This window comes from Dermacentor variabilis, chromosome 9 (genome assembly GCF_050947875.1).
Source record: "Dermacentor variabilis isolate Ectoservices chromosome 9, ASM5094787v1, whole genome shotgun sequence".
In the NCBI taxonomy this organism is placed as follows: Eukaryota; Metazoa; Arthropoda; class Arachnida; order Ixodida; family Ixodidae; genus Dermacentor; species Dermacentor variabilis.
In genome coordinates, this window is record NC_134576.1 from 118584699 (window position 1) to 118611337 (window position 26639).

Consider the following 26639-nt stretch of genomic DNA (forward strand, 5'->3'; position numbering starts at 1 on the left):
TTGAATTCAGAACGCAGATGATGTGAAGGCATATGAAACAACACAATCCTGCATACATTCAGTCATTCTCGATGTGAACAGAGTACCAGAAGTCAAGGAACACACAAAAAATTCGCGCGATGGACATAGAGATTCGATTTTCACTATTCGGACACCCCCGATTCGAAGCTGATCAACAATGACACCTCCTGCGACCAAATTTCTTTCGGGCCGCATTCTCGGACAAGCGATAAACATCGTCTTCGGTAGAGGGTTGCCTTCCTCCGCGGGGCGGATATGGGGTGGGGGGGGAGGGTGGCTCGAATTCCCCAGCATTGCATACCAGAGCTCGCAGACCGCCTCGCAAATACGCAACACCCCACTCTGCCAAAGCCCGGTGTATAGTCGGAACCATTATTTGCCTCATTGCCTCCTTCATCGAAATGTTGCGGGACCGCAAGAAACACCGCCCCCACCTGCCATCGCCTCCTACCCCCCCCCTTTTTTTTTAAATTCAACCCTCCCATTCCTTTGCCTCCGACGAAGCCCCCCCCTTTTCCTGATGTCGGACGCAAGGGGGTTCGACCCTGTGCTTTCGAGGTCTGAGCCGCCCCGAAAGGCGGGCCAGTCGGACACAAGCCGAACATGCAACCAACGCGCCCTCGAAGATCAATTGTGGGCTTCCGACACCACCGTCGACGGCAACAACACAGGCGGCCCTTTAGGGCGCAAGACTGTTTTTTTTTTTCGTTCTTCCGGGAAGGCCAAAAAGCAGGGCGGTGGTTGAAGAAACAAGAAACAAAATATAAAAATAAACGGCCCGGGCAAAGAAAGGTGAGCGAGACTGTATAGCGGAGTTGGGAGGGCGCAGCGGTGTGTAATAGCGAAACGCCAGAGCCACGAACACACACATATATACGCACACACACTCGCGTTCTTTACAGCGATACGTGCGCGTGCTTTCGCACGCACGGACTTGGATCAGGCCGCATGGACATTCTCGGGGAGCAACGAGCCGGGACCGAGAGTGGCGCGACCCGTGTGTACGGAGCGACAATTTGGCCACCCCTTACCCCCACCCGCCTCGCCCACCCCCAGCCCCCCCAAGCGCGCCCCCCCTGCCCACCCAGGCCAGCCGCCCACCATTCCGTTACACCTACCACTTCCCCCCCAACGACCCCTTCTCGAAGCCGCCCCGCGTAGCTCTTGACCAAGTTTCGAATGAGTGAACGCGAAGTGGGGGCCGAATCTGGACCTTGGCTGGCGTTTCGGTGACAAGTGTGCATTGGAAAGGAGGGACCACCGAGTAAGTGCCGGTGTATTCGGTGACACCTGACGTCACCACGGCGGATGGGCGTCGCATACGGTTCATTGTGTCCGAACAACGGCGTGTCGCGCCAAATCTCTTCGGAATGTGCGGGGCTCAGTTGGTCGGTCAGTCGGGCGGTCGGATCCCGAGCGTGTTTTCTTTTTCTTATTTGTTCTCGAGGAGGGTGGTGGTGGTGGGGGGGGGGGGGCGTTCGAACAGTGAGTGGCAAGTACTTACTGCCGCGTTCCTGCATGACCGGGGCTAAACTTTAACCGTCGCTGCAGTTAGCACCAGTGGGTCGGGTTGCGATCTGTGCGTAGTATCGCCGCGCTTTTTCCTGGTCCTGCCGTTTTTGCGTTTCCGTCTGCTCGGGAGGACCTGCGTGGCACCGGAAGTGCGCAACAGGTGCTCCAGAAGGCATTTCCGGAATCGGAGCGAAAACAGCGAACGGAATGTTGCCAACGGGTCCAACGATGCGTGGTTCGTTGCGTCGAAAGAACGGGCAGTCCGCAGTCTTCGTTGCTGTTGATATCGGTCAAGACTGCGATTGAGATCCAGGGCTCGGACCGAAAGTGTCCGGCCGGTCAATTGTCCTTGACGGAAACGAATTGCCACAAAACAGCAGTGCGAACAGTCGTCGCACTGTTCTCTGAATTTTGTTTTAATGAGTGCGTGTTCACGTGCGTCCACGTTTGTGTGTGCGTGTACACTGCGTATGTACGTGTGTACGCTGCGTGTGTTCGTATGCGCACATTTGTGTGTGTCTGTCCGTGTGTGGCCAATTCTGCGCCCTCCGAACGCTCTGACTGCGCGCGCGCTTCGGTGCACGAGGTGAACGCGAAGTAATTAACGACGTAATTATGCGGGTGAAGTAAAACAGCGAAATAACTAACGGTCTCCTTCCGAGCTGCCCATTTCTCGGGACCTCACATACCGTAACGATTTCCTGTTACCCCCCGCGTTCACTTCCTCACGTTGCGTTTGGCTATACGTTGGTTCCGCAAACATTCTTCTTTTTTTGTTTGCTAATCGAAATAGGCGCATCACAACAAGTTTTTTTCCGGCTGCTAAGCTAAAGAACAATTATTAGGTGATGTAGCTCCTTTTGATGACGAATTATCTGGCATAATACTACGTTCGATAATAGGCAGACGACTCTTCTTATCCCATCCGGTTTTGTGACGAACATTAGAGAGTTTTAGATTAAGGGCCGCAAGCGGGCTTGTTACGCAAGAACTACAGATGACCGTACTGCGCATGCGCAAACCGAGACGTCATGATCTGCGCATGCGCAGTATCGTGGCCCCTAGCTGTTGCGTATGCAAGCCGCTTGCGTCCTCTAATAAAAAATTCTCTATTCTCTCTTCCAATTGTATCTTTAACAGATACCTTCTGTTTAACTAGTAGAAGCCCAAAGATATTCTGACGCATCGAAAATAATTACGCTGGTCACATTCCTCGTCGCATTGTCGGTACTGCAAGGATGATTGCGTCATGTATAAATGACGGATAAAAGATGACCCGCTGCAAATACTTCTATAGAACAATGTCGTCGTATAGAACGCAAGTGCGTAACATGGATGGATGATTCTGAAGTAATAAAGGCACTCTGAGGCTGCGGCAACTGCTGGCGTTAACGTTCTTTTGTGCATTGGCAAAAAAGAAAGAAGAGTGGTATAAACAATGCTTTGAACATCAAGAAAAAGAAAGCAACAAAGACCTCATGCGTTTGCCTGCAAACATACCAAGATAGTCCAGGGACAACAATTATAATTAAAAGCAGGAAGTCCCAAGTGCGCAGCCGATTGTCGCGGTTAAAGAAACCGCAACGCAATTAGCCAATAAACGAACGAGGTAACCAGCCGCAAAATCTACGCGACTGCCGCTCATGGCGCGCAGTAGCTTCTCTCTTTCTCTCTCTCTCTCTCGGAAAAGAAAGAAGAAACGAAACAAAAGAACTTCCGGCTGTACGCGTCCTATGCGCAACCAAAAACACGCGCAGCCTCTCGCGATGCCTAAATCGACTGTTCTTGCATTTTTCTTTTTTTTTTTTTCCTGTCTTCTCGTCCAGACACGCAAACAGACCGGCGGCGGTCACCGAAAAGAGGCTGGACAGAGAAGTAAAAAAAGGCAACAAAACAGATATGAAATTGAAAAAAAAATGTCTGTAGGGCGAAGAAGGAAATACGTAAGGACAAGCGGAACGCAGGCGACACCTACGCGCGCACTTCGCCACCGGCACGACTCGAAGATGCCTCGTCTGCCGGCAGGGGGATACCGTGCAAAGCCGAGTAGTATAGGAGACCAAGGATACGGGCAGGAGGGTCGATGGAGGCAGAGACAAACAAGAAGGAGAATCCACGCTTAAAGTGGAAGGGGAGAGGGAAAGGGTGGGGGGGTAGGGGGCGCTTCGGAAGCGAAGCGGACTGCCAACGCCACCTAACGCGCAGGAGATGCAGCAGCAGCAGCAAAGAGGAGTGGCTGAGCGCGGCATTTCTTCTGGAAGCAGAAAAGACAAGATATACGCTTATGAAGGAGAAGAAAAGAAAACGAAAAAAACAAACACGCACAAAGAAACGCAAGAGTTTGAGTCAAGGAAGGAGATTCGGCGAGGGAGGGGCGCGCCTAGTGGCACCTCTATCACCTGACTACACTTCGGAGCCCGCCGCCAACGGACACGACGAGACAGAAAATGAGGAGGAGGCTTCGAGAACACGGCAGCGAGGAAGGAGCTAAGGCGAGAGACGGGCGTACGACGTGATGGCCGCCGAGAAGAAGACTCCCGCTGCTTCGGCTTGGCTTGCCTTCTTACTTGCTACAACACGGCTCGGCCGGGGGGCCTCACGCGACCGTGCGTGCGTGCGTTTGCGTACGTGTACGAGCACCTTGCTCGCGCTTGCGGTCACTGGCCCTCGGAGAGGAGAGCCTAAAAGACAGCAATGGTGTGCAGAGGGGGGGGGGGCGATAGGATATTGGGAGGGGGGAGGAAGCGACGTCTACGACTAAAGCAGTGAAGGGACGGAAGAGAGCCTCTTAACGCATCTATGCCCCCCCCCCCCTCAGCTCACCTCCCTCTTTTTTCTTTCTTTTATCCAATGCTTCTCAACTCGAGCCCCATCAGAGCTGGCCATCGTGCTATAGACAGAGAGCGAGAAAGAAAAGAAAAATAAGACAAAGCGCAAGAAGAAGACGAGCGATGGTGCGCGGCCGCCAAGAGCCTGCCTGCCTGCCCGCTGGGCGTTTTTACGAGCGCCCGATAAAAGGTGCTCCCCCCCCTCCCCTCTCCCGCCGCCGCCACCATCTCGGGGGCGCACTGACTCGCCGTTGCTGCAGGTTGACCGGACACGGCCGAGACGTCGTTCGCCAGCGTCTTCGCTCTATCTTCTTCTTTTTCTTCTTGTTCCTTCGGCCGATCCCTCCGCGCACGTTCGACGACTACGACGCGGAGTGGAAGAGGGGGAGTACGGAGTATACGAACTGAGGTGGAGGAGATGCATCGAAGAGGGTGGTGGGGGGGGGGGGGGGGGTGAGAAGGCACGGCATTAATTCCGCCGGCCCGAGTGCTTCGTGGCTATCCCGTCGCCAACCCCTCCTGAGTCCTTCTTTCTCTCTTTCAAAAGACTTTTCGACTGTCTTTTTGTTTGTTTGCTGCCTTGTTTTGTTTTTTGTTGTTGTTTTCTATTCCGCGTCGCAAGCTGGCAATCCTATACGGGAGTGCTCACGAACGACGCTCCTTCGCAGCGACGCTCGCTGCTTCCGATGGCCATCACGCCTGGGCTGGCTGTCGCCCGTATTTAGGCGACCCGAACGGCAGGGGGGCGGGGGGGGGGGGTTAGGCAATTGCGTTAGACGCATATATATATATATATATATATATATATATATATATATATATATATATATAAGAACGCGAAATCGGTATTCAAGCGGCGAATGCTGCGAAATTATGAGGTCAGAAACTTAAACGAGTCGGCATCTAAAATATGGGAGTCGGGGGGGGGGGGGGGGACAGGAGCCGTTCCCTGATGCATGGTATATTAGCTTGGCGCGAGGTAGTTTTCGTCGGGGGGCTTCCAGCCGAGCTGAACGCAGCTGTACGAACGATTCAACGGTAAACTTCGAGCCGGGAGGCCGTGCCGCCCGAGGTATTGAACACATGGTTCGCAAGAGCGTAAAACCTTAGGCCGCGCGTAACGCTGACGTCGAAAACCGAGGTCGTGGACTCCGTAGTTCGGCGCCGGCTGAGGGACCTCTCTGCGTCTTTCATTGACAGCAGTACTTCAAGTGTGATGATTTGGGCTACGTATATAGTTAGGTCCTGCAACGCGCACAGTGCAAAAAATACGTGTATGTGTCGCCCTTCTCCACGCATCGACAGTATGTTTCACCCCGTTTGCGCATAGGGAACAATTCTAAGTTGCGTGCTAAAGTTACGAGAGCATAATTCTGTTTGTTACGAAATGTTCCTGTCTTTTTCGTCATCTTAAGTATACGTTACTGTGCTCTGACGTCAGCTATCTGACACACCCCTTCCTCAACGCTCTTTCAATACGATATTACGCGTCGTTCGGAATATAGGGAACAATTCGAAGTTGCGCCGAGCTTTCGGATAGAATTCCCTTTGCTACGAAATGCTGCGTTTTATCATAAGTACGTCACCTCGCTGAGACGCCACCAACCACCCATTTCTCTTTCCTCAACACCCTTTTCTGAGCAACATTACGCGTCCTTTGCATACAAGGAACAGTTCGAGGTTGCGTGCGAGCTTCGGATAGAAGAAATTTCTTCGCTAAGAAATGTTTCTTTTATTATTTAACTTACGCATGTGGCGCCATACGTACGCCACCCAACATTACGCCCTATCTTTCCCAGCCATTCCTTCCAAGTAGAAAGAAAAAGAAAAGGCGCAAAGAACACAAGCCTTCTTTTAAAGGTTATCACGGAAATAGAACCCCGCATTTGCTGCGGAGGAAAAAAAAAAAAAAACCTCAACGTCGGCGAGCCAGATGCGCTATTCCTCAAAGCTTTCCTGCCGTTAGGTTAAGCCGACCTTGACATCCCAGCGGGCACGCAAGGGGAGAGAGATGAAATCTGTGAGCGGCCGGACAGCTAAACTTAACCAGACGAGCAAGCCTTTTTTTGTAACTATAAAAGTCCTCGTCCCGGGCGAATGAGGAAGAGCCGGCGCGAAATAGCGGCGTGTGAATGCAAACACATCGGCGCTAAGCGAAAATGTGTCCCGGTCATGAAACAACGCTCGGCATACTGAAAAGCTTTCAGAAACCAAGTCGTATGGTACGTACACGCACTATCTCTCTCTCTCTATCCACACACACACGCGCGCACGCACGCACACACATTCCCGCGTCCACAGGTGGGAAGGGCGGTAAATTCGAGGGGGGGGAAGGATATTCTCGGCGACGGAAGCATTCTGGAAGGATGAAATGCAAAAAAAAAAAAAAAAAAAGAAACAGTGAGTCGAACACTCGCATTCCAAGCAATTAACTTAGGGTAGAGTTAGAGGGTGCGGAAATTTGCAGGCCTAAAATCGCTTAAGCTGAAGTGCAGGACAGGGGTATAATGGGAGGGATTCGGGCGAAGACTCCTTCCCGTAGTGAACTTACATGGGCGGATAATGATTATGAAAATAACAACGATGACGTGAAACCGAAACAATGCATCCCCCCTCCCCCTAGTCCCTACGCCCCCCTATGGTTGCGCTCTGGGCTCCTTAGTACGTCATACTCATCATACTCGTCATAGGACTAGGTGTGCGCGTATCACTCAGCGTCACTGTTTAGTCCTATAATGGTTGCGCTACGCCTACGGACTTTAGGGCGGAACCACGCTTCCGTTCCCAGCCGAACGCTCGAAGATAACCGGCCAGTTCTTGAAGGTAAAAAAAATATTTTGCTGCGTTTTACTTGGGAACGAAGCAGCCAATCCTGCTAGGGCCCGTTTTATTTTGCGAGGAAACAGGCTGTTTTTCCTCATTTTTTTTTTTCGTCTCCGAGTGGTGGTGGTATACGTGTGTAGCGACTTCTTCGATAAGACTCATCGTAATCAGACACATACGCAAACGGCAGGGCGTGCGTATCGGCGTTCGCCGTCAGACGGCTTGGCGTGGGTATAGGATATGTCCCTCCGCCCCTCGCACGACTCAAAGCCAAGCCAAAGCCAAGATCAAAGCCAAGCGGGATAACCCTCCCAGCGACTGATCACCGTCGTGCCGCGCAGTCGCTACGTGCTTCGTCTTCGCATATCGACGACTGCGACGGATACCGATGACTGCAATAGCCTCCGAGCTCCGTGTCGACCCGGCGTCACGCGAGGCAATCTCGAAGGCCATACTCCTACAACGCGAAGTGGACTACCGTTGCCCCAACGCAGCGTTTTAGTACAAACTTACTATAGATCGAAAATTGGCTAGAATGCCAGGCGGCGAGGCACGACGTGCGCTCCGGGCCTTGCGCTAATGACGACAGAGGGCGCCACCGTCCCTTTACGGAGAGAATCTACACTACTGGTCAGGCATCACCTGAAGAAGACGCGATGCGCACACTTCCGATTTCCACACGAGTGGTCGATTCCCACTGTGGGTATGTGGCAGGAGCATCAGTGACGATGGAAACGAGAATAATAACACACACACACACACACACACACACACACACACTTCATGTGCCTTCTGCGCTTCGCGCTGCGAAACAGTTCCCGAGAGGAGTCGATATAGAAAGAAGTTCGACTCTGTTGTACTTCTGTCGTACGAGCCAACTGCCCCCCTCTCCCCTCCAGTTGGCTGGAGCACGTACACAAACTCTTTCCGAGCTGGGCAGTGGTGTGTACACCACGGTGCAGTCTTATAGGCTGGCTGCCGTAATACGGGGCCTCGACGTGCGAGCGGGACATCAGGCACACTATAGGTTGTAGCCGACTGCAGCGCCGTATTTATCCCCTAGTGTAGGCTTTAGTAAACACTGCAGTGTTCACGCAGAGCGCAGTGTTAGAGCGCATCGCGCGGCGGGCAGGCGCAGCGGAAAGGCCGGGTCGTGGCGAGAGCGGACTGGCTGGCTGAGGTCACGGCGCATGCGCGACAGGGCGGAGGGGGGGGGGCGAGGGAGAGAGGGTTCATCTATCCACGTCCCTGCACTCCGCCGCTTATCAGCATACGTGAGGTCCTACCTGCCTCCGTGCGTCTGCATGCCGCAGCTTGGCGCGTCGAAGAACAGAAACAGAAAACTCGCCACCCGAATGCCTGCGCCATCTGAATAGAGAGGGAGAGATAGAGAAGCTCCGTCCGCAGCTCGGAGCGTTTGCTTCTTTTATGTTTTCTTTTTATTCTCTCGCGCGTGTCGTCGTTTATCACAAATTTTATCCGCCGCGCACTGTTTTAACAATTCATCTTTTTCGGAGCCCACAGCACGCGAGCCAATAATAAACGCTTAGTTCGACGACTCCCAGAACGAGTTACGAGCGTGCGATGTGTGTAAACCTTTCGTGTGGCAGAAGACCTCGTGCAATCCGAAACTTCCGGCGAAGAGTCGGCTTGCTAGCGCGCGGTTAAAACGATTCTGCATATCGTAACCGCATTGAACTCGTTGCACAACAGGCGCAGATGACGAAGCACACCTGTCACATAAAACGTCATCCCGCTTAATTCGGCCACGTTAAATTCGGCAAATCAGTTCTGCGGAAACGTCGCAAGCTGGAGAAAGACTCGTGACAGAGAGCGTTTTCCTTTTCACAAGTCTGCTTCCATCGTGCCTGCAACAGAATGGACAACTGGGCTAGTTGGTTTACTTGCATCTTGGAACTGTATTAGCGCACAAAGACGAGTACCAAGCTAAATGACAGGGCACGGCGTTTAAGCCTTGTCCTGTCTCTCTTCGGAAATCCGTTGTCCTGCATTCCCTCCTCGTACTCGTCTTTGTGCGCTAATACAGTTCACGAGGCAACTCGCAAGCAAAGGAACGCGGACTTCCGAGATGTCATGCCAGCGGTGAAGGCCTACGCCGATGGCGCATCGAGGCCGAAGCCAATGTATGAGGGGCGAGGATGTTTTTTTTTTAAAAGGAGAGATATAAATTGAAAAAAAAAAAGAAACGTCGCTGCTCTTCTCCTTCTGCGTAGAAGAAATTTATACGCGTTCTTATCGCACGCATACGCACGATCGGTAAGAGCCCGGGCGGGAATATTGTAGCCATGGGGGAGCCAGCTTGCGCAGAGAGAAGCCGTGCGCATGCATCTGATTGCCAATGCGTCCCTCTGGCCTCACGGAAAGATTGATTAGGCAGTGGGGACCACGCTCGACCGCGGGACGCTGAGAAAATGTACCGACTGTGAAGTCTCAGAGCAAAAATTGAAAAAGAAAGAAAGAAAGAAAGAAATAGCCAGCGCTGAGATTTGGGGGAAGGGGATGGGAGAGCGGCAGGGGGCGAGGCGAGGGTGTGATTGAGAGTGCAGAGAAAGAAAGAAAAAAAAAAGAGAAAGAAAAGGATAGAGATAGCAAAGACGTGCGAAGCAGTGATGACGAACGTACGCTGTTCGAGGAATAAAAGCGCCCGGGCACCGCCAACAGACCGCGGCGATAGCTCGCTCGGCGTGGAGGATTATAAAAAAAAAAAAAAGTGCAAAACGGAGACGACAGATAGCCATCTTTCTTCGTCGCATTAAGACAGACAACGGGTAAGAGCCAGCCAGACGAAGGAATAAAGAAAGGAAAAAAAAGGACACGTATAGTTTCCATGCGGAGAGGTGGAGGGGGGGAGGGGGTACTGAAGAGGTCGGAAAGGGGTGCGTGACGGGAACACCAACCGTATAGGAGTCGCAGCGTGAAAACAACTTGCGCACGGTCGTACTAAAATAAATTAATAAAGAAATATAAAAAGCAGAGTCGAGCCCCCCGAGGTCTCGAAATATGCGTGAGTAAACAAATGGACTTCGCCAGAGTTCACTCTATACGAGGCGGGGGAGGGGGGGTGGGTGTAACTTTCCGCCAAAAAAGTTCGAGCGTGGCCCGCCCACCTCGCGACCAGCGAAGCCCGGCCCAAACAGGCAGGGACTGTTTGGGATCGGACTGCTGGTACGATCTGTTGGGAACTCGGCGCTGACGCCCGTGGTTGTACCTGGGTCGCAAGCCCCAAGGGTAGCGTTGGCCTGGCGGCCTGGGGTACAACTGGAAGCATCCGAAGGTCCCGGCAAAGCATGAGTCGACTGGTAACAACGAAACAACTTGTTTATTTTAACATCGCAAAGAGTTGGCGGTCAGGTTTGACCGAAGTAGAGAGACGGGAGAGCACTTCACTCAACAGAAGAAATCGGAGCCCTCCTTTTGGCGTCCGGGGGCAGCTGTTTTTATACTCTCGCAGTTGAGGGCAAGAAGGAACCCCTCAAAAGACGAGCACGTGAATGTACAATGGGCTAATGGTGACGCACACTGTCGTAGCGATGCCGTAGCACCATGTCGAGCACGATCTCGTAGCACCCTGTCGTGGCGCTGCCGGTCGGACACAATGACTGTAATGAGAGGATGGTCCCTGCTTTGGCATCGCCTGTTTCGGGCACAATGACTGGAATGAGATCCCTGCTTTGGCATCGCCTGTTTCGGGCACAATGACTGGAATGAGATCCCTGCTTTGGCATCGCCTGTTTCGGGCACAATGACTGGAATGAGATCCCTGCTTTGGCATCGCCTGTTTCGGGCACGATGACTGGAATGCGAGGATGATCCCTAGGCGGTCGCATCGCCGCAGTCGCGCCTGGAAACACCTGGCGATGAGTGTTGCGGCGACGACGATCGGGCCAAAATGTCTGCCGCCCCGCCGCAGTCGCGCCGGCAAAACCACGTGTCGCAGGCGAAACGCAACAGACCGCCCCGCCGGGGGAAGGAGATCCCGATGGACAGGGGACTGCATCCGCTGTCCGGAGGGATGTCGCTCGATGATGCTCATAACCGAAGTCGGGCGTCCCTCGACGTTTCTTGAGCGCAGCGCACAGAGAAGGCCTCGTTCTCTTGTTCAGGTTCGCACGGGACACTGCAAAGTGACTTCGGGAGAGTTCACATTTTTGTTCTCGTTCCCGGTAAGCGTTAGAACTACGCTGAAACTCAACCGCTCAGTCAGCAAGCACGGCACAACCCTCACTAAGCCCTGCCAGGCTCTTTCCCCTTTTTATACCACTGCCTAGTTCCTTACAGTAGTCTAGCATCACTCAGAACACGTCCACAAATTGAAAAATTGCACTAGAAAGCATATCATCACTTTGAAACACTAAACAAAAGCAATATGTTAAAAAAAATCCTGCCTCAGGAAGAAAAACATCAGTAACCAACAATTTTGAGGCTGATTCCTACGTTAGGGGCTTCGACTTAAGCCATCGGCGTTACCGTTGAGACTCCCCTTTTTGTAACGTACCTCAAAGGAATATTGTTGTAAAGCGAGGCTCCAGCGCAGGAGGCGGCCATTTTTGGGAGAGATGGTCTGCAGCCATTGGAGAGGGCAGTGATCCGTCTCAATGATAAACCTCGAGCCGGCTAGATAGCATGACAATTTCTGAACGGCCCACACGAGACACGCACACTCTTTCTCGGTGGCGCTATACGCCTGCTCACGACTGGTCAGCTTACGACTAGCATACAGGACGGGGTGTTCTACTTCTCCATTTTCCCGTTGGCATAGTACAACGCCCATGCCTCGCTCACTAGCATCGCACTGAACAACGAACCCTTTTGTGTAGTCTGTCGATCGTAGCACAGGCTGGTTTGTTAGGGCACTCTTTAGGGCGCTAAAAGCTCTTTCCTTTGTCTCGTCCCAGACGACTGTTTGAGGCTCTGTCTTTCTTAGAGCATCCGTCAGGGGAGCCGCGATATCAGAGTACCTAGGGATGTACCTCTGATAGTAGCCGGCGACACCCAAGAACGACCGAATATCGGTCTTGGTGCGCGGTTGCGGAAAGTCTCGCACAGCGGCCACTTTTATTTCAGAGGGGCGGCGACGACCCTGACCAATCACGTGACCGAGGTAGACAACCTCGGCCTGTGCTAACTGGCACTTAGGAGCCTTGACTGTCAAGCCCGCTTCGCGCAGGCGGGTTAGCACTGCCCGCAAGTGTGTCATATGCTCAGACCAGGATGCGGAGAATATCGCTACGTCGTCTAGATACGGTAAAGCGAATTCTTGCTGTCCCCGCAACACTTTATCCATGAGACTTGAAAAACAGTATGGCGCGTTCTTCAAACCAAAACTCAACACTTTAGGACGGAATGTTCCCATTGGTGAAATGAACGCCGCATACCTACTAGCCTCTTCTGTAAGTGGAACCTGCCAATAACCCCTGACAAGATCTAGGGTGGAAATAAACTGAGCGCTACTAACTTTCTCAAGGCGCTCCTCGATGTTAGGGATCGGATAAATTTGATCCTTAGTGATGGAATTAAGCCTGCGGTAGTCGACGCAAGGACGAGGTTCCTTGCCCGGTACCTCAACTAAAATCAAAGGGGAGGTATAATCACTCTCACCTGCCTCAATAACACCGAGCTGTAGCATCTTCTTTACCTCAGCCTCCATAATATCGCTCTGGCGGGGTGACACCCGATACGCCTTGGATCGTACTGGCTCTGTGGAGGTAAGTTCTATATCATGAGTAAGTACAGAAGTCCTACCAGGCCTCTCAGAGAACAGACCTTGAAACTCTTGTAATAGCTGGTGTAGTTCGGTTTTCTGCTCAGGCGACAGCGGTGCTTTACTGATAAGGTCACTAATGACTTGACCGGTGTCTTCCCTGTTCGTCACTGAGCCTAGTCCCGGAAGCTCGACCGGAAGCTCTTCAGGAACGTTTACCATCATGCACACCACTGCTTCCCTTTGTCTATAAGGTTTGAGCAGATTACAGTGGTAAACTTGCTGTGCTTTCCGCTTTCCTGGCAGACTTACCACGTAGTTAACGTCCGACAGTTTCTGAACAATTCGTGCTGGGCCCTCCCACTGCACGTCTAGTTTGTTGTTTAGCGATGTGCGCAATATCATGACCTCATCGCCCACCTCAAAACGACGGGCCCTGGCTGTCCGATCATAATAAACCTTGGCCCTCTGCTGGGCCTTTGTCATTGCTTCACCTGACAACTCCTGTGCCCTTCTTAAGCGTTCGAGGAGCTTAAGCACGTACTCCACCACGACTGGGTCGTCGCCCCTACCTTCCCATGATTCTCGAAGCATGCGAAGCGGAGATCGAAGCGAGCGACCGTACACCAGTTCAGCTGGCGAAAACCCCGTAGCTGCATGCGGCGCGGTTCTTAATGCAAACATCACCCCAGGCAGACACAGCTCCCAGTCAGTTTGATGTTCAAAACACAAGGCTCTCAACACGCGCTTCATGACGGAGCGGAGCTTCTCAACGGAATTCGACTGTGGGTGGTACACTGAGCTGTGTAACAGCTTTACCCCACACCTTTCGAGAAAAGTTGTCGTCAAAGCGCTAGTAAACACTGTGCCCTGATCTGATTGGATTTCCGCAGGAAAACCAACTCGCGCAAATATGGACAGTAGTGCATTAACTATCTCAACTGAGCTGAGTTCTTTAAGCGGCACTGCTTCAGGGAACTTTGTCGCTGGGCAGATCACAGTCAAAATGTGTCTGTACCCCGTGGCTGTTACCGGCAGAGGTCCCACAGTATCAATAACGAGCCGTCTAAAAGGCTCCGTAATGATAGGTACCAATTTCAACGGCGCCCTCGATTTGTCCCCTGGTTTGCCCACCCGCTGACAAGTGTCACATGTCCTCACGAAATGGTCTGCGTCCCGAAAACACCCTGGCCAATAGTACTCTTGCAAGAGACGGTCCTTAGTTTTCTTAACTCCTAGGTGTCCGGACCACGAACCCCCATGCGACAAGCGCAACAGATCCTGACGATAGCATTGAGGCACGATCAGCTGATCGAACTCCACTCCTCTTCGGTCTAGATACTTCCGGTACAGGACTCCACCTCTTTCCACAAAACGCGCAGTTTTCCTGGCGATACCTTCTTTGACATTGCAGCGCACGTTTTCCAGGCTGCCATCCTTTTTTTGCTCGGCTATCAAAGCCGACCGGCTGACTTTTAGCAACCTATCAAGTCCGTCTGACGTAGGCGCGATGAGCAAATCAGTAGATAGCTCTTCTAACTTTCCCGAATCGGGATTTTCCTCTCCAGTATCTGGCGCCTTCAACGCTACAGACTCAATTTTATTCAGTTCGGGCGTGCTCGGAATATCAGCTTGCTGCGCCTCTGACCCTTTTTCGTTGTTTGATAACGTCGGCCCCGCAACTACCGCCTTTGCAGCGAGCTCCCGAACCTTCGACCTGGTTAAGGCCTGAACACTAGCTTCACCAAACAAAAGCCCCTTCTCGCGCAGGAGGTGATCGGACCTGTTTGAAAATAGGTACGGGTACTGGGGTGGCAGCATAGATGACACTGCCGCCTCCGTCTCAAGCGCTCCGAAAGGTCCTTCAATAAGCACTTTTGCTACCGGCAGACACACGCTATGAGCTTCCACGGCTTGCTTGATCCACGCGCACTCGCCCGTGAACATATGGGGTTCTACGTAAGATGGGTGAACTACATCCATCGTAGCTGCGGAATCGCGAAGCACTCGGCACTCTTTCCCGTTCACGAGGAGGTCTCGCATGTAAGGCTCGAGAAGCTTCATGTTCTCGTCCGTGCTGCCTATTGAAAAAAACACAACTTTTGGTGTTGTTTCCGGACACTGCGCCGAAAAGTGACCCGGCTTCTGGCACGTATAACAAACGCCCGCTCGCCTCATCTCGAACCGCTTTCTGCGTTCGGCTTCGGCTGCCGTCTCTTTACGTTTGGTCGGATTGCTTTCACTCGCATCCTCACTACGCGTGTCCCCCTTAAATCTCATGGGCGTGAACCTTGGCCTCTCAGACTTGGAGCCAAATTCACCCTTTTGACCGTCCTTAGCTCCGCGAGCCCGACGCGTCACAAACTCCTCGGCTAGCTCAGCGGCTTTAGCCACCGTACAAACGTCTGGCCTATCCAAGACCCAGTATCGCACGTTCTCCGGTAACCGACTATAAAACTGTTCTAGCCCGAAGCACTGCAGAACTTTATCGTGGTCACCAAACGCTTTCTCTTCTTTGAGCCACTCCTGCATGTTCGACATAAGCCTATACGCAAACTCTGTATATGACTCACTTCTGCCTTTCTCATTTTCCCGAAACTTCCGACGGAACGCCTCCGCAGACAGCCGGTACTTTTTTAGCAGACTCGATTTTACTTTGTCGAAATCCTCTGCTTCCTCTCTATCCAAGCGAGCGACTACGTCGGCCGCCTCGCCGGGTAACAAAGTGAGCAAGCGCTGTGGCCACGTTTCCCGAGAGAACCCCTGCTTCTCGCACGTTCGCTCAAAGTTAACCAGGAACAAACCAATGTCCTCTCCAAGCTTAAACGGCCGCATGAGGTCAGTCATTTTGAACAATACTCGTTCTCCTGCACCGTGTGCCTGACTTCCATTACGAGCGCGTTCCATCTCTACCTCGAGACGCTTCATTTCCAAAGCGTGTTCGCGCTCTTCTTTTTCTTTCTGCTCTTTAAGTTCGCGCTCCTGTTTCTCTTTTTGCTCTTTAAGTTCGCGCTCATATTTCTCTTTTTGCTCTTTAAGTTCGCGCTCCTGTCTTTTTGACCTCTCCTCAATAGTCTCAAGGCATTCCGACAGCTCGTCATCCTCAGCCTCTAACTCAAGAATAGCCGTTAGCAGTTCTGGTTTTCTGAGTTTGTCCGAGACATCCAGACCCAACTCTCTTGCAAGCTCTAACAATTTCGGTTTGCGCAACGACTTCAAATCCATGGCTGCTCTGAATGCTGCTTTCTCTACTGCTTACTATTGTCTTGCCGCAAACTAACCCGGCAGCAACGACAACCACAATTACCAGCTCTGTTTCTGACACTAACAAAAAGCCTGGCAAAGCTCAGAAGAAGAAAGTCCCGCACTCACCAAACCTCGCAGGCAGGAATTCCGCGCAGTCGTTCCGCTGCAGGCAACCAGTCGTCACACAGGGCTCGTTGCACTGCTCCCGGATCGTCGTTGAGCTGCTCAGCATACAGTCAACTGCATCTCTTCGCTGCTGGCCTCCGTTGTCGCGATGTCACCGCTGGCAGACAGTTGTTTGAAGTCGGAGGTGATCTCACCGCTGCCAACCAGATGTTTGGATCTGACTGCTGGTACGATCTGTTGGGAACTCGGCGCTGACGCCCGTGGTTGTACCTGGGTCGCAAGCCCCAAGGGTAGCGTTGGCCTGGCGGCCTGGGGTACAACTGGAAGCATCCGAAGGTCCCGGCAAAGCATGAGTCGACTGGTAACAACGAAACAACTTGTTTATTTTAACATCGCAAAGAGTTGGCGGTCAGGTTTGACCGAAGTAGAGAGACGGGAGAGCACTTCACTCAACAGAAGAAATCGGAGCCCTCCTTTTGGCGTCCGGGGGCAGCTGTTTTTATACTCTCGCAGTTGAGGGCAAGAAGGAACCCCTCAAAAGACGAGCACGTGAATGTACAATGGGCTAATGGTGACGCACACTGTCGTAGCGATGCCGTAGCACCATGTCGAGCACGATCTCGTAGCACCCTGTCGTGGCGCTGCCGGTCGGACACAATGACTGTAATGAGAGGATGGTCCCTGCTTTGGCATCGCCTGTTTCGGGCACAATGACTGGAATGAGATCCCTGCTTTGGCATCGCCTGTTTCGGGCACAATGACTGGAATGAGATCCCTGCTTTGGCATCGCCTGTTTCGGGCACAATGACTTGAATGAGATCCCTGCTTTGGCATCGCCTGTTTCGGGCACGATGACTGGAATGCGAGGATGATCCCTAGGCGGTCGCATCGCCGCAGTCGCGCCTGGAAACACCTGGCGATGAGTGTTGCGGCGACGACGATCGGGCCAAAATGTCTGCCGCCCCGCCGCAGTCGCGCCGGCAAAACCACGTGTCGCAGGCGAAACGCAACAGGACTTATTCATCTACGCGGCTGTGCATATACACTCTACACTGCAAAGAAGAGTGCTCGTGACTCCATTTACGGGAAAGTAACTGCCGCTTCTTACAAATGACTCCCTTTTGAGGAGTTTCTTTTTCTTGCTCCTCCGACAGGGTGCGCTTGCCCTGATTGAGCTCGTGTCGAATCATAGTGAAATGTACTCTGCTGAGACTGCGATAACTAAAATGGAGTCATAATGGAGTCATAATGGAGTCATAAATGGAGTCATAAATGGAGTCAGGCTTGCAGGGCGAACGAACTGCGGACAACTCGCCTATTTTATACTTTCTGCGTGACCACAATCAATCTGAATATAAATGTTCTTAGAATAGCAAAAGAATATTGCTCCTACATTAACTATCCTTTTATTCTGGTAGTGTATGCGCAGGAGCTACCCTTTCGGTCTTTTTTATTTAAATTTCCTTCAATACATGAATGAAAATGCGAAAAAGAATAGTCAAATCGGTTATCTGAAAGGAGAAATATCGAAGAATCGTGGGTGTTAACACTTGTGTCTATACAGGGCTTTACAGGTGCACGAACGCCTTGAGGCGGCAAGCAAATGAACCGGGCTAATCTTCAAAACTTATACGCACGATGTGACCTGTACTGATTCGGCACAGAGGAAGAAGGAACGGACCGACTCGGACGCACTTTCGCGAACGGGTCGGAAACCGACGACCTCGGCGAACGGGACCATTAATCAGGGAACGAGTCGTTACACGCTACAGCCAACCGCGTTAATTAGCGTTATCTCTCAGGAGGGGGAAGAGATTAACGCGCGGCCCATAATCACCGGGAAGACATGTTTTAACCTTGAACGGGGGACTCATCTTTCCCTCGCTTTCTTTCTTTTTTTTTTCTTGTCACTATTTTTTGAGACGTCTCCTTGCAACCATAACCATACAAAGGCCAGCGCAGAGCGCAACGACGATCCCACAGAGGATTACGTCCAAGCCCTCAAGGAACACAGTGTTGTAAACAGGGAAGCTTAGGGCACTGTGTTACAACGAACCCGCAAAAGAGGCTAGGGGCGGTTTCCCAGCAGTATTCTATACATTGCATGAGAGCGTTAACCTAGCAGCGTGGGCACAGATGCAGCCTGTTATAAGTATTAACGACTATAGCCTCGAAGAACATTTGAGAGCGAAGACTGAGTGAGTATATATATATATATATATATATATATATATATATATATATATATATATATATATATATATATATATATATATATATATATATATATATATATATGTGTGTGAAATAACGAAACCATACATTAATGGAAATGAAAGTGGATGAAAAAACAACTTGCCGCAGGTAAATCGTTCCCCACCTTCGGCAAGTTGTTTCTTCATCCACTTTCATTTCCATTAATTTATGGTTTCTTTATTTCATTTATTAAGCACAAGTTCCCCTATGTGGTCCTTCGTGTCAGCGTTTGTTGGCTTCTTATAATGTGACTAATAAAAATCGGGCCCCTCTGTTAACCCCCTTTCTTCTCATATATATATATATATATATCTATATATATATATATATATATATATATATATATATATATATATATATATATAACTGACGGTGGTCTGCTCCGGACCACCGTCAGCGGTTGGCGCAGAGTGGACCATGCATCCTGGGACCTCGAGGAGGCGTGCTTTAATGCTAGAGCATTTTTCTCAAGCGTTTACCTCTAAATCGCCACTGAATGCATATCTCTCTCTCTCTCTCTCCCCACTGCAGTGGCGCCCCAGCGGAGGGTGGCGCAGGAGGAGGAGGAGGAGGTGGCGGAGCCTCGCACGCCTTGGTCGTGCTGCCCGGTTCCTCGGTGCCCACGCTAGCGGCGCTACAGCCACCCGAGCCCACCGGCGAACTAGCGGCCCACGAGGTATACGCAGGCGATATGTGTGCGCGCATGCGTCTGTACGCAGTAATGTGTGTGTTAGTGCACGTGTGTGAGTGTGCGCGCGCATGTATATAGTTATCACACCATCGTCGGGTTGGGCTAACTGCAGGGCCGGTTTGTCTGGTATATGTCTTGGGAAGGTCAGAGTCAGCGCTCAAAATGGACGAACGCACGGAAATAGTACACACGTGTGAATGTAGTCATTGTTACGTGTATTCATTCTAAGTGCCAACCTATAACAAAGGGTTATATATATATATATATATATATATATATATATATATATAGGCTCGTGCTTGTCCTACTTCGGCCTGTTCGTCCTTCTTATTGGCGCCGACTCGTGCGTGTGCAATTAACCGACGTGATCGTCCTCACACAATTATCATCAACCGATTTACTATATCCGAGCATCCGTACATCTTGCGCTATAGCTGACTCAGTATACTTTTAAAACCTGCAAACTTTCTTATTCCCTTCCACCAAGCAATCCTCAGCTGCGTTATAGTTACCATTTCCTCGAGGCCCATTCTGTTGCTCGAATGCGTCGCAGGTTATAACTGCTGTATACGAGCAAACGCTGTCGCCTTTAAGCATGCGAGTTCAAAAGCCCGAGCACCCGCGCCATGCACGGTATAGCGCAGAGGCTGTGGCGTTTGGCTGCTGAGCCCGTGGTCGCGGGTTCGAGCCACGTGGTTTGAACCCTGCAGCGGCGGCCGCATTCCGAAAGGAGGGGAGGGGTGGAAGGCAAAAGCGGTCGTGGTCACCGTACAAAGGGTGCGCGTTACAGAACCCTAGATGGTAAAAAAATTAAACCAGAGGTATACCCGCACTAGACGGCGTTCTTCATAATCATGTCGTTGTTCTGGCACGTAAAGCCTCCAGAATTTAATATCTTATTTTAAAGCCTAAGCGCTACCTCGGCCATTCTTGCCGCCATCTTCCGCAGTCCCCGGGTCAAAATACGGGTACCATCCATACACAAGGACTGCGAAATCTGGTCCGTGTAAGCTTGTCGCCTGCACCACCTGCTATAGACTCTGGTACTTTCTGAAAGGTGCTGAAACGTATACGTGGTACGTACCCAACGTCTGCTGACTCCTTAACTCGTTCGCGCCGTCCTCGGCTTTGAAAGAAGCATACTTGGCAAACTGGTGCACCTGGTAAAGCAGCCCGATTCCTTTACGTCTTGCCGACACCGTCAGGCAAACGGCAGTGCAATCACTGAACGCGCGTTGTCTGTGAACGGGTTCTTTTCTTCATTCCATGCTTCTACGGGGGGGAGGCGGAAGGGTGCTGTCCATAATGCGCGTATGCTATAACTACAGTGACCGGCAGCGCTGTGCTTCGGTGCATTGCCGACTGTTATTTCATGGCAAGTCACGCACCGTACAGGCAGGACTTGTGATGACCGGAGAAGATAAGCATCGCTATACGAAAAGAAGCCCAAAAGCGAAAAAACAACAACAACAAGAAAACCATCCACGGATACCGTCAATAGCGTACTGCTGTCAGTGGCTCATCTAATAATAATAATAATATTTGGGGTTTTACGTGCCAAAACCACTTTCTGATTATGAGGCACGCCGTAGTGGAGGACTCCGGAAATTTTGTCCACCTGGGGTTCTTTAACGTGCACCTAAATCTAAGCACACGGGTGTTTTCGCATTTCGCCCCCATCGAAATGCGGCCGCCGTGGCCGGGATTCGATCCCGCGACCGGCTCATCTAAGTGGCCACCTATAAGGCTTGTCGAATGGCTTTGTTAGTGAGCGATGCGTCCGCAGTGTTCTATAGTCAGGAAAAGACGACCATCGAGTGCTTAGAATAACTCGTTGTTGGGCGAGTTGGTGCGTATTAGCGAACAGTTTTACAACTGCGCGAATAACAAACGACCACAGAGAGCGAGCGCAAGGAGAGGCGCGCAGACTTGCAACCAATCTTTATTCCACGAAGACCACATAAGAAATATGCATCACAGAAATACACCACTGCGCGTGTACGGAAAAAGCACAATCACACACACACAAAAAGAAACTTTCTGTTCAAGCAACACGCAACCTACCTACGTCCGTCAATAAGCATCCTCTCATTGTTGTACAGATAAACAGAGGTGTCACTAATACAGTCACGTCAATTCTTTCTTATACGATACGCCTCGCGTAACTCTCTAGCTCGGCTATCTCGGCAGTATCTCCACTTCTTTCGGGACAGACCTATACACGGGCACACCAAGCAGTCGGCAGGAAGATGCCCACTCGCTCTATTCCTAATTGACAATTCATGCTCACGCAAGCGTACATTCACTCACCTTCCTGCACATAAGGACTTCTCCTCGTGTCCTTGTACGCTTTCCCTGCGGTTGTTTGTTCGCGTAGTTATAAAACTGTTCGACTATCGAGTGTATACGCCGCTGCCAAGATATATAGCGAGCTCCACAAGCGGTGCCAGTGATGCCGTGAATTGTTTTCACGAGCAGCTCGGTGTTCGAATAAGTAACAGACGACAGCGGCTGCGTGTGCGTTTTGCCATTAAGGTAGGTGCAGTTGTTGACGTAGTTATCGTGCGCGAAACGTCCGGTTATGTTTCCAAAGAAGGCTATAGCTTCGTCGCGCGCGCTCGTTCCTCTCGGGGACAGCGCGCCATCTTGTTTCACGACGTCGAAAATGCCGTCCGTGTATCTTCGCTCGGCAGCGTGGGGAACAAACAAACATGGCGGCGTTTTCCTAAAGTGCACACCGCGCAGTTGAAACAGCTCAACACGCGGACCCGCGAGCGTGGCTGTCTCCCCACCGTCGCCGCCGTCTTCCGCCCAATTTGACGCCGACGCACGACGGTAAAGACGTGCCTGCCAGAAAGAGAGGTTGCCTGCATTGCGCCATATTAATGCGACAGCGTTTAAGGAGACCGTGTCGCAGAAAATCCGGTGTCGGACGTCGCTTTGGCAAAAAGAAGGTTTCGAACCAAATTCCGAACCACGCATACCCAACCACTTGTCTGCCGCCAAAGTTGCTCGTGCCTTGTCTTTCATTCTTTACAAAGTTATTCCTCGGAATTTCGAGAACGGCAGCCCACAAACAGATGTAAAGAAAAAAAAAAGAAACACCGACAGCGCATGTCCTTTATGATAGGTCTTCTCAGAATGAAATATTAAAACTGCGAAACCATAACAGGAGGTCGACCCACGCAAGAGGCCGCGTTTCTACCAGAAAGCTCGCCTTCGTGTACAGCGTTCGCAGCCAGCGTTTCCCGGTAAACGTTGTGGTTACGTAAGCTGCAGTTGCCGGGAAGCATAAAAAGCAGCAAGGGGTCTTTGAACGCTATCGCGTTCCACTCTTAAAGGCGAAGCTTAAGCGTCCTCGAATTTTTTTTTTAATAGCTATCTTCAAGATAAATAGGCAGCTGCTTCACTCAACGGCAGTATAGTACACGCAGCTGTAGTTTTCGGGTCATGCTCGAAAACACTGGTCTTGAAGTGTGGAGCCACAGAAAGGGTCTCTCTGTATGTGGCACAGAACATAACTCCTCTGCGTTTCTCCCTGAACGGCAAATGTGTGCGATGCTTGAGGCACCATTTTTTTTTGTACGTATGAAACGCAGATGCGGAAGGCATCTAATTATTTACATTCTGCGGTTTCACGGGCTAGACGCACGATATGATTGTGAGGCCCGCCGTAGTGGCAGACACCGGAATACCTTTGACCACCCGGGATTCTTTTAACGTGCACCTAAATCTAAATCGCGAGAGTTTCTTTTTATTATTATTATTATTTCGCTGCCATCGAAATGCGGCCGAGGGATCGTACCCACGACCTAGTAGCGCTTAGCATCGCAAGCCATACTGCTAAACCATCGCCGCGGGTGGAATGCATGCTTGCTGCTGTTTGAGAACTTTGTACACTTGACAGAGATAATGCTCACGGGGTGCTACTCTGAAACCAAGGACGTTTTACACACCATGTATTTTAACATCGTTGTTTTGGGCTGCTGTTCGGGACATTGTCAAAGTCCGCCATATTGTTTTCAAATTCTCCATCTTGACGGCTCGCATTGGCCCAGGTCTGCTACGGCCTCTGTGATTGGCTCAAAATGCCGCCTCCACAGAATTGGTCAATATGGCGGTATCGGAAGGTGTCCTGAGGATAGCGCCCCTGGACAGTGACAGTTAGCCATATTCTTGCCCCGCCATGTTTGCGTTTTCATCCAATCGGAGGGCCATCTACAGCAGCCCGCTCAGCCAATCAGAGCCGACAAGATGGCGAATTTGACAATGTGCTGGAATTTGAGCACACGCGGAACGGCCTGGCTCGATACCTAAAACGACTTCGCTGTCGATGGTTTGCGCTAAAATTATAGCGGCCGCCATCTTGGGGTGGCCGCCATCTTGGTTGTACTAGCCCGTCGAGAAGCGGCACAAACAAGACACGTGATGGCACGGAGGGCGCATCATGTGCCGGGCGACAAATGGACGACAGATAATCAAGGAATCAGGCTGGTGGGCTAGCTGGTACTGCATAACTTGAGGCAAAGCTCAAAAAAAGACGAGGACAACAGAAGAGAACGAAGACATTTCGTTCTCTTCTGTTCACACTTCGAAGACGCTTCGTTCTCTTCTGTTGTCCTCGTGTGTTTTCTTTTTGCGCTTTGCCTCAAGTTAGACTGATAATCCGGTGAAAAAAAAACGCTCACCGTCAGAAAGCAAAACAATGTACGCGCGCTGCCGTCATCGTGGCCACCATGTTAGGGTTAAGTACTGCGTCCCCGACGTCACGCGGAAGCTGTCCGCTGAGACACTGTTCTTGTCGCGGGACATCCTGCAGACGCAAGAGGCGTCCTCGTCGGTGGTGGGCGGAAACGGAATCGAGGCTGTCGCGGCGGCGGCAGGCATCGTCACCGGCGCGGCGGGCACTGTGGTCGGCGTCACCGGCGACGTCGACGACGACGAAGCGTGCGTCAAGAACGTGGCCCTGGTGCTGGTCGAGGGACCCGACCAGCAGCAGCAGCTGGCTGCGCTCGTGCTACCTGACGCCGCGCAGCGCATGTCGGGCTCGGGACCCACCATGGTCCTGCAGGTATGTACATGTGAACTCATACCCGCGACACTATCGCATGAAGTGCACCCCCCCCCTTTCCCTTTTGTCCATGTCTCCCTTTACCCCAACTATACCAGAACGGCAGCTCTCTGCTGGAGCTTGCTATTGGAACCTCTTCGTCGTTTGTTCCAGTTTGGGGCAGGGTATACCGGGGGCACGTCTGTTATGCTCCGAAGAACGTTCACGCGGTATAGAGTGCACAGGGGGGAGGAGGATGAAAAGGAAGGTAGGGAGGTCATTCAGACGCACGTCCGGTTTGCTACCCTACACAGGGGAAGGGGTTTAAGGGAAGAAAAGAAAGGAGAGGGAGGGAGGGGTTTAAGGGAAGAAAAGAAAGGAGAGGGAGGAAAGAAAGTACTATCGGTAGAGTGCACGGGCGAAACAAATGAATACACAAGCTGCGCATGAGCACGGATGCATCGTGCCGCGCATGCGCGCAGCACGGTCGTAGCACACAGGCAGTTCGTCCGTGCTCGCTATTGCGCTTCAATGTTCTTCAACATGCAGGAAACGCACTTTGGTCTCACCAACAAGGCCGCGCCCCTCTGCTCTCATATTCTCTTTATCGTGAATTCTCTGCACTATACAAGCCCACAAGGGAGCACGGAGCGCTTGGCGGCCAATCAGAAAGCAGGCAAGATGGCGAAAACTACAACGGCGCTCCTGATTTCCTCTTCCCCTCCCTCCCTCCCCATTTCCTTTACAGTGCACTTAGCGTTCCCAATTTCTGAGGATGGTTGCGATCTAGATGCGTGGACCTAATAAAATGCGCGCGGGTCGTGGTCGCAGGACGGTGAAGCGGTAGCCTCTTTCCCCTGCCTCTCTCCCCATTTCCCTTACAGTGCACTTAGCGTTCCCAATTTCTGAGAATGGTTGCGATTCAGACGCACGGACCCCAATCAAATGCGCGCGCGTCGTGGTCGCAGGACGGTGAAGCGGTGGCAGCGGCTGCGGCCAACGGCCAGGCGGGAGGCGTGACGGCGGCGGCCGCGTGGCGGGCCTACTACGACCACCCGCTCACAGCGGCCACCACGGCCATGCTCAACATCTCCGAGGAGCAGGCGCTCATGTACGAGTACGCCGGCGCGCTCAAGCAGCAACACCAGCAGCTGCAGGCGGCCGTCACGCTGCCGGAGATATGGACGTGAGTGACCCGTCAGGCCCTGCATGCATGCACTCGTACACGCCACATACGTACGTGCACTGCGCTGACGAGTCGTGTGCGCCTGCGGAGCTGTAGCTGGCTATTACGAAAAGTGACTTGGTCTATAGACGGTACGGACTCGTACATACTGCTCAAAGCAATAGAATCACTTGTAGGGCTGTGACAATGCTGAACGTGAGCAGCGCGAAATCAGCATGGGGACGAAAACGAGACGGGAGGAGCGCGGGAAGAAATGAAACTTTATGGTGTCCCTGATGGAGTCCAAAGGTGGCGGGGGTTGCGAGACTACCCCCCTTGCTCAAATGGCGGCCAGTCCTTGCTTTCTGGAGGCGTCTTCCGCTATCCGGAGGGCCCAGAGCTGTTCTGGGTCCAAACTGAGCAGAAATGTCTCCCACTGCTCGGCCGTAGTTATGATTCGCGTAGTGCGAGCGCGGAAAAGGGTCCAGTCTCGTTTTCGTCGTCCCCCGTGCTGCTTTTGCTCTGTTCTCGTTTAGTATGGATTACCAACTATAGTCCCCAGTCATCCACCTCGTAACGATACACTGAGAACTGTAACCAGCTCAGCGATAAAGTGAAATTTCGGTGCAGTTCGCCTTTCGCTAAACTCACCACGGTGTGATCCCCGGCGACCGCGCAGGCACGCCGTGACCGTCCCGGCCACGTCCTCCTCTTCGCCGCCCACGACGGTGGTCAAGAGCGGCCATGTGTCGCCGGCCACGGTGCAGGCGGCGGCGGCCGCCATCGCGGCCCGCCAGGAGGACCTCTTCCTGCCCAAGGCCGAAGTGCCAGACGCCGGCGGCGGGGGCCCGGGCTCTGCAGGGGACCCCCTCGTCGACGCGGCCCTGAGCGGGGAGCCCAAGGCCGAGGAGGTGTCCGCCACGGTGATCACCATCAAGCAGGAGGCCATCGAGGGCACCAAGTCGGACGACATGCTCGAGCCCAAGAGCCCGTACTCGCCCGTGTTCGCCACCGTGCAGCCGGCGCAGCCGTACGGCGGAGACCTGTTCAGCGTGCTCACCACGAGCACGTTTGCGGGCGGCAGCAGCCCGCCCAGGCCCGTCTACTCGGCCGCCACTGAGTACTACAGGTGACGGTCGCGTAGTACATACTGTCGCAGTACTTTTTTGCTCCTATGGGTAAAACCCCCTTAAACTTCG

At 52.2% G+C, this 26639-nt stretch overlaps 1 protein-coding gene across 4 annotated transcripts in view; it reads left to right on the forward strand.

The window, feature by feature from the left end:
- The window catches only part of grh (grainy head), a 150686-nt gene that overhangs the window by 94369 nt on the left and 29678 nt on the right, over positions 1–26639 (forward strand). For all 4 annotated transcript variants that reach the window (XM_075669118.1, XM_075669114.1, XM_075669116.1 and 1 more), the window contains exons 2-5: positions 19066–19210; positions 24045–24296; positions 25244–25461; positions 26120–26569. In XM_075669118.1, coding sequence (XP_075525233.1) covers positions 19066–19210; positions 24045–24296; positions 25244–25461; positions 26120–26569 — 1065 coding nt within the window. The remainder of the gene's footprint in view (positions 1–19065; positions 19211–24044; positions 24297–25243; positions 25462–26119; positions 26570–26639) is intronic.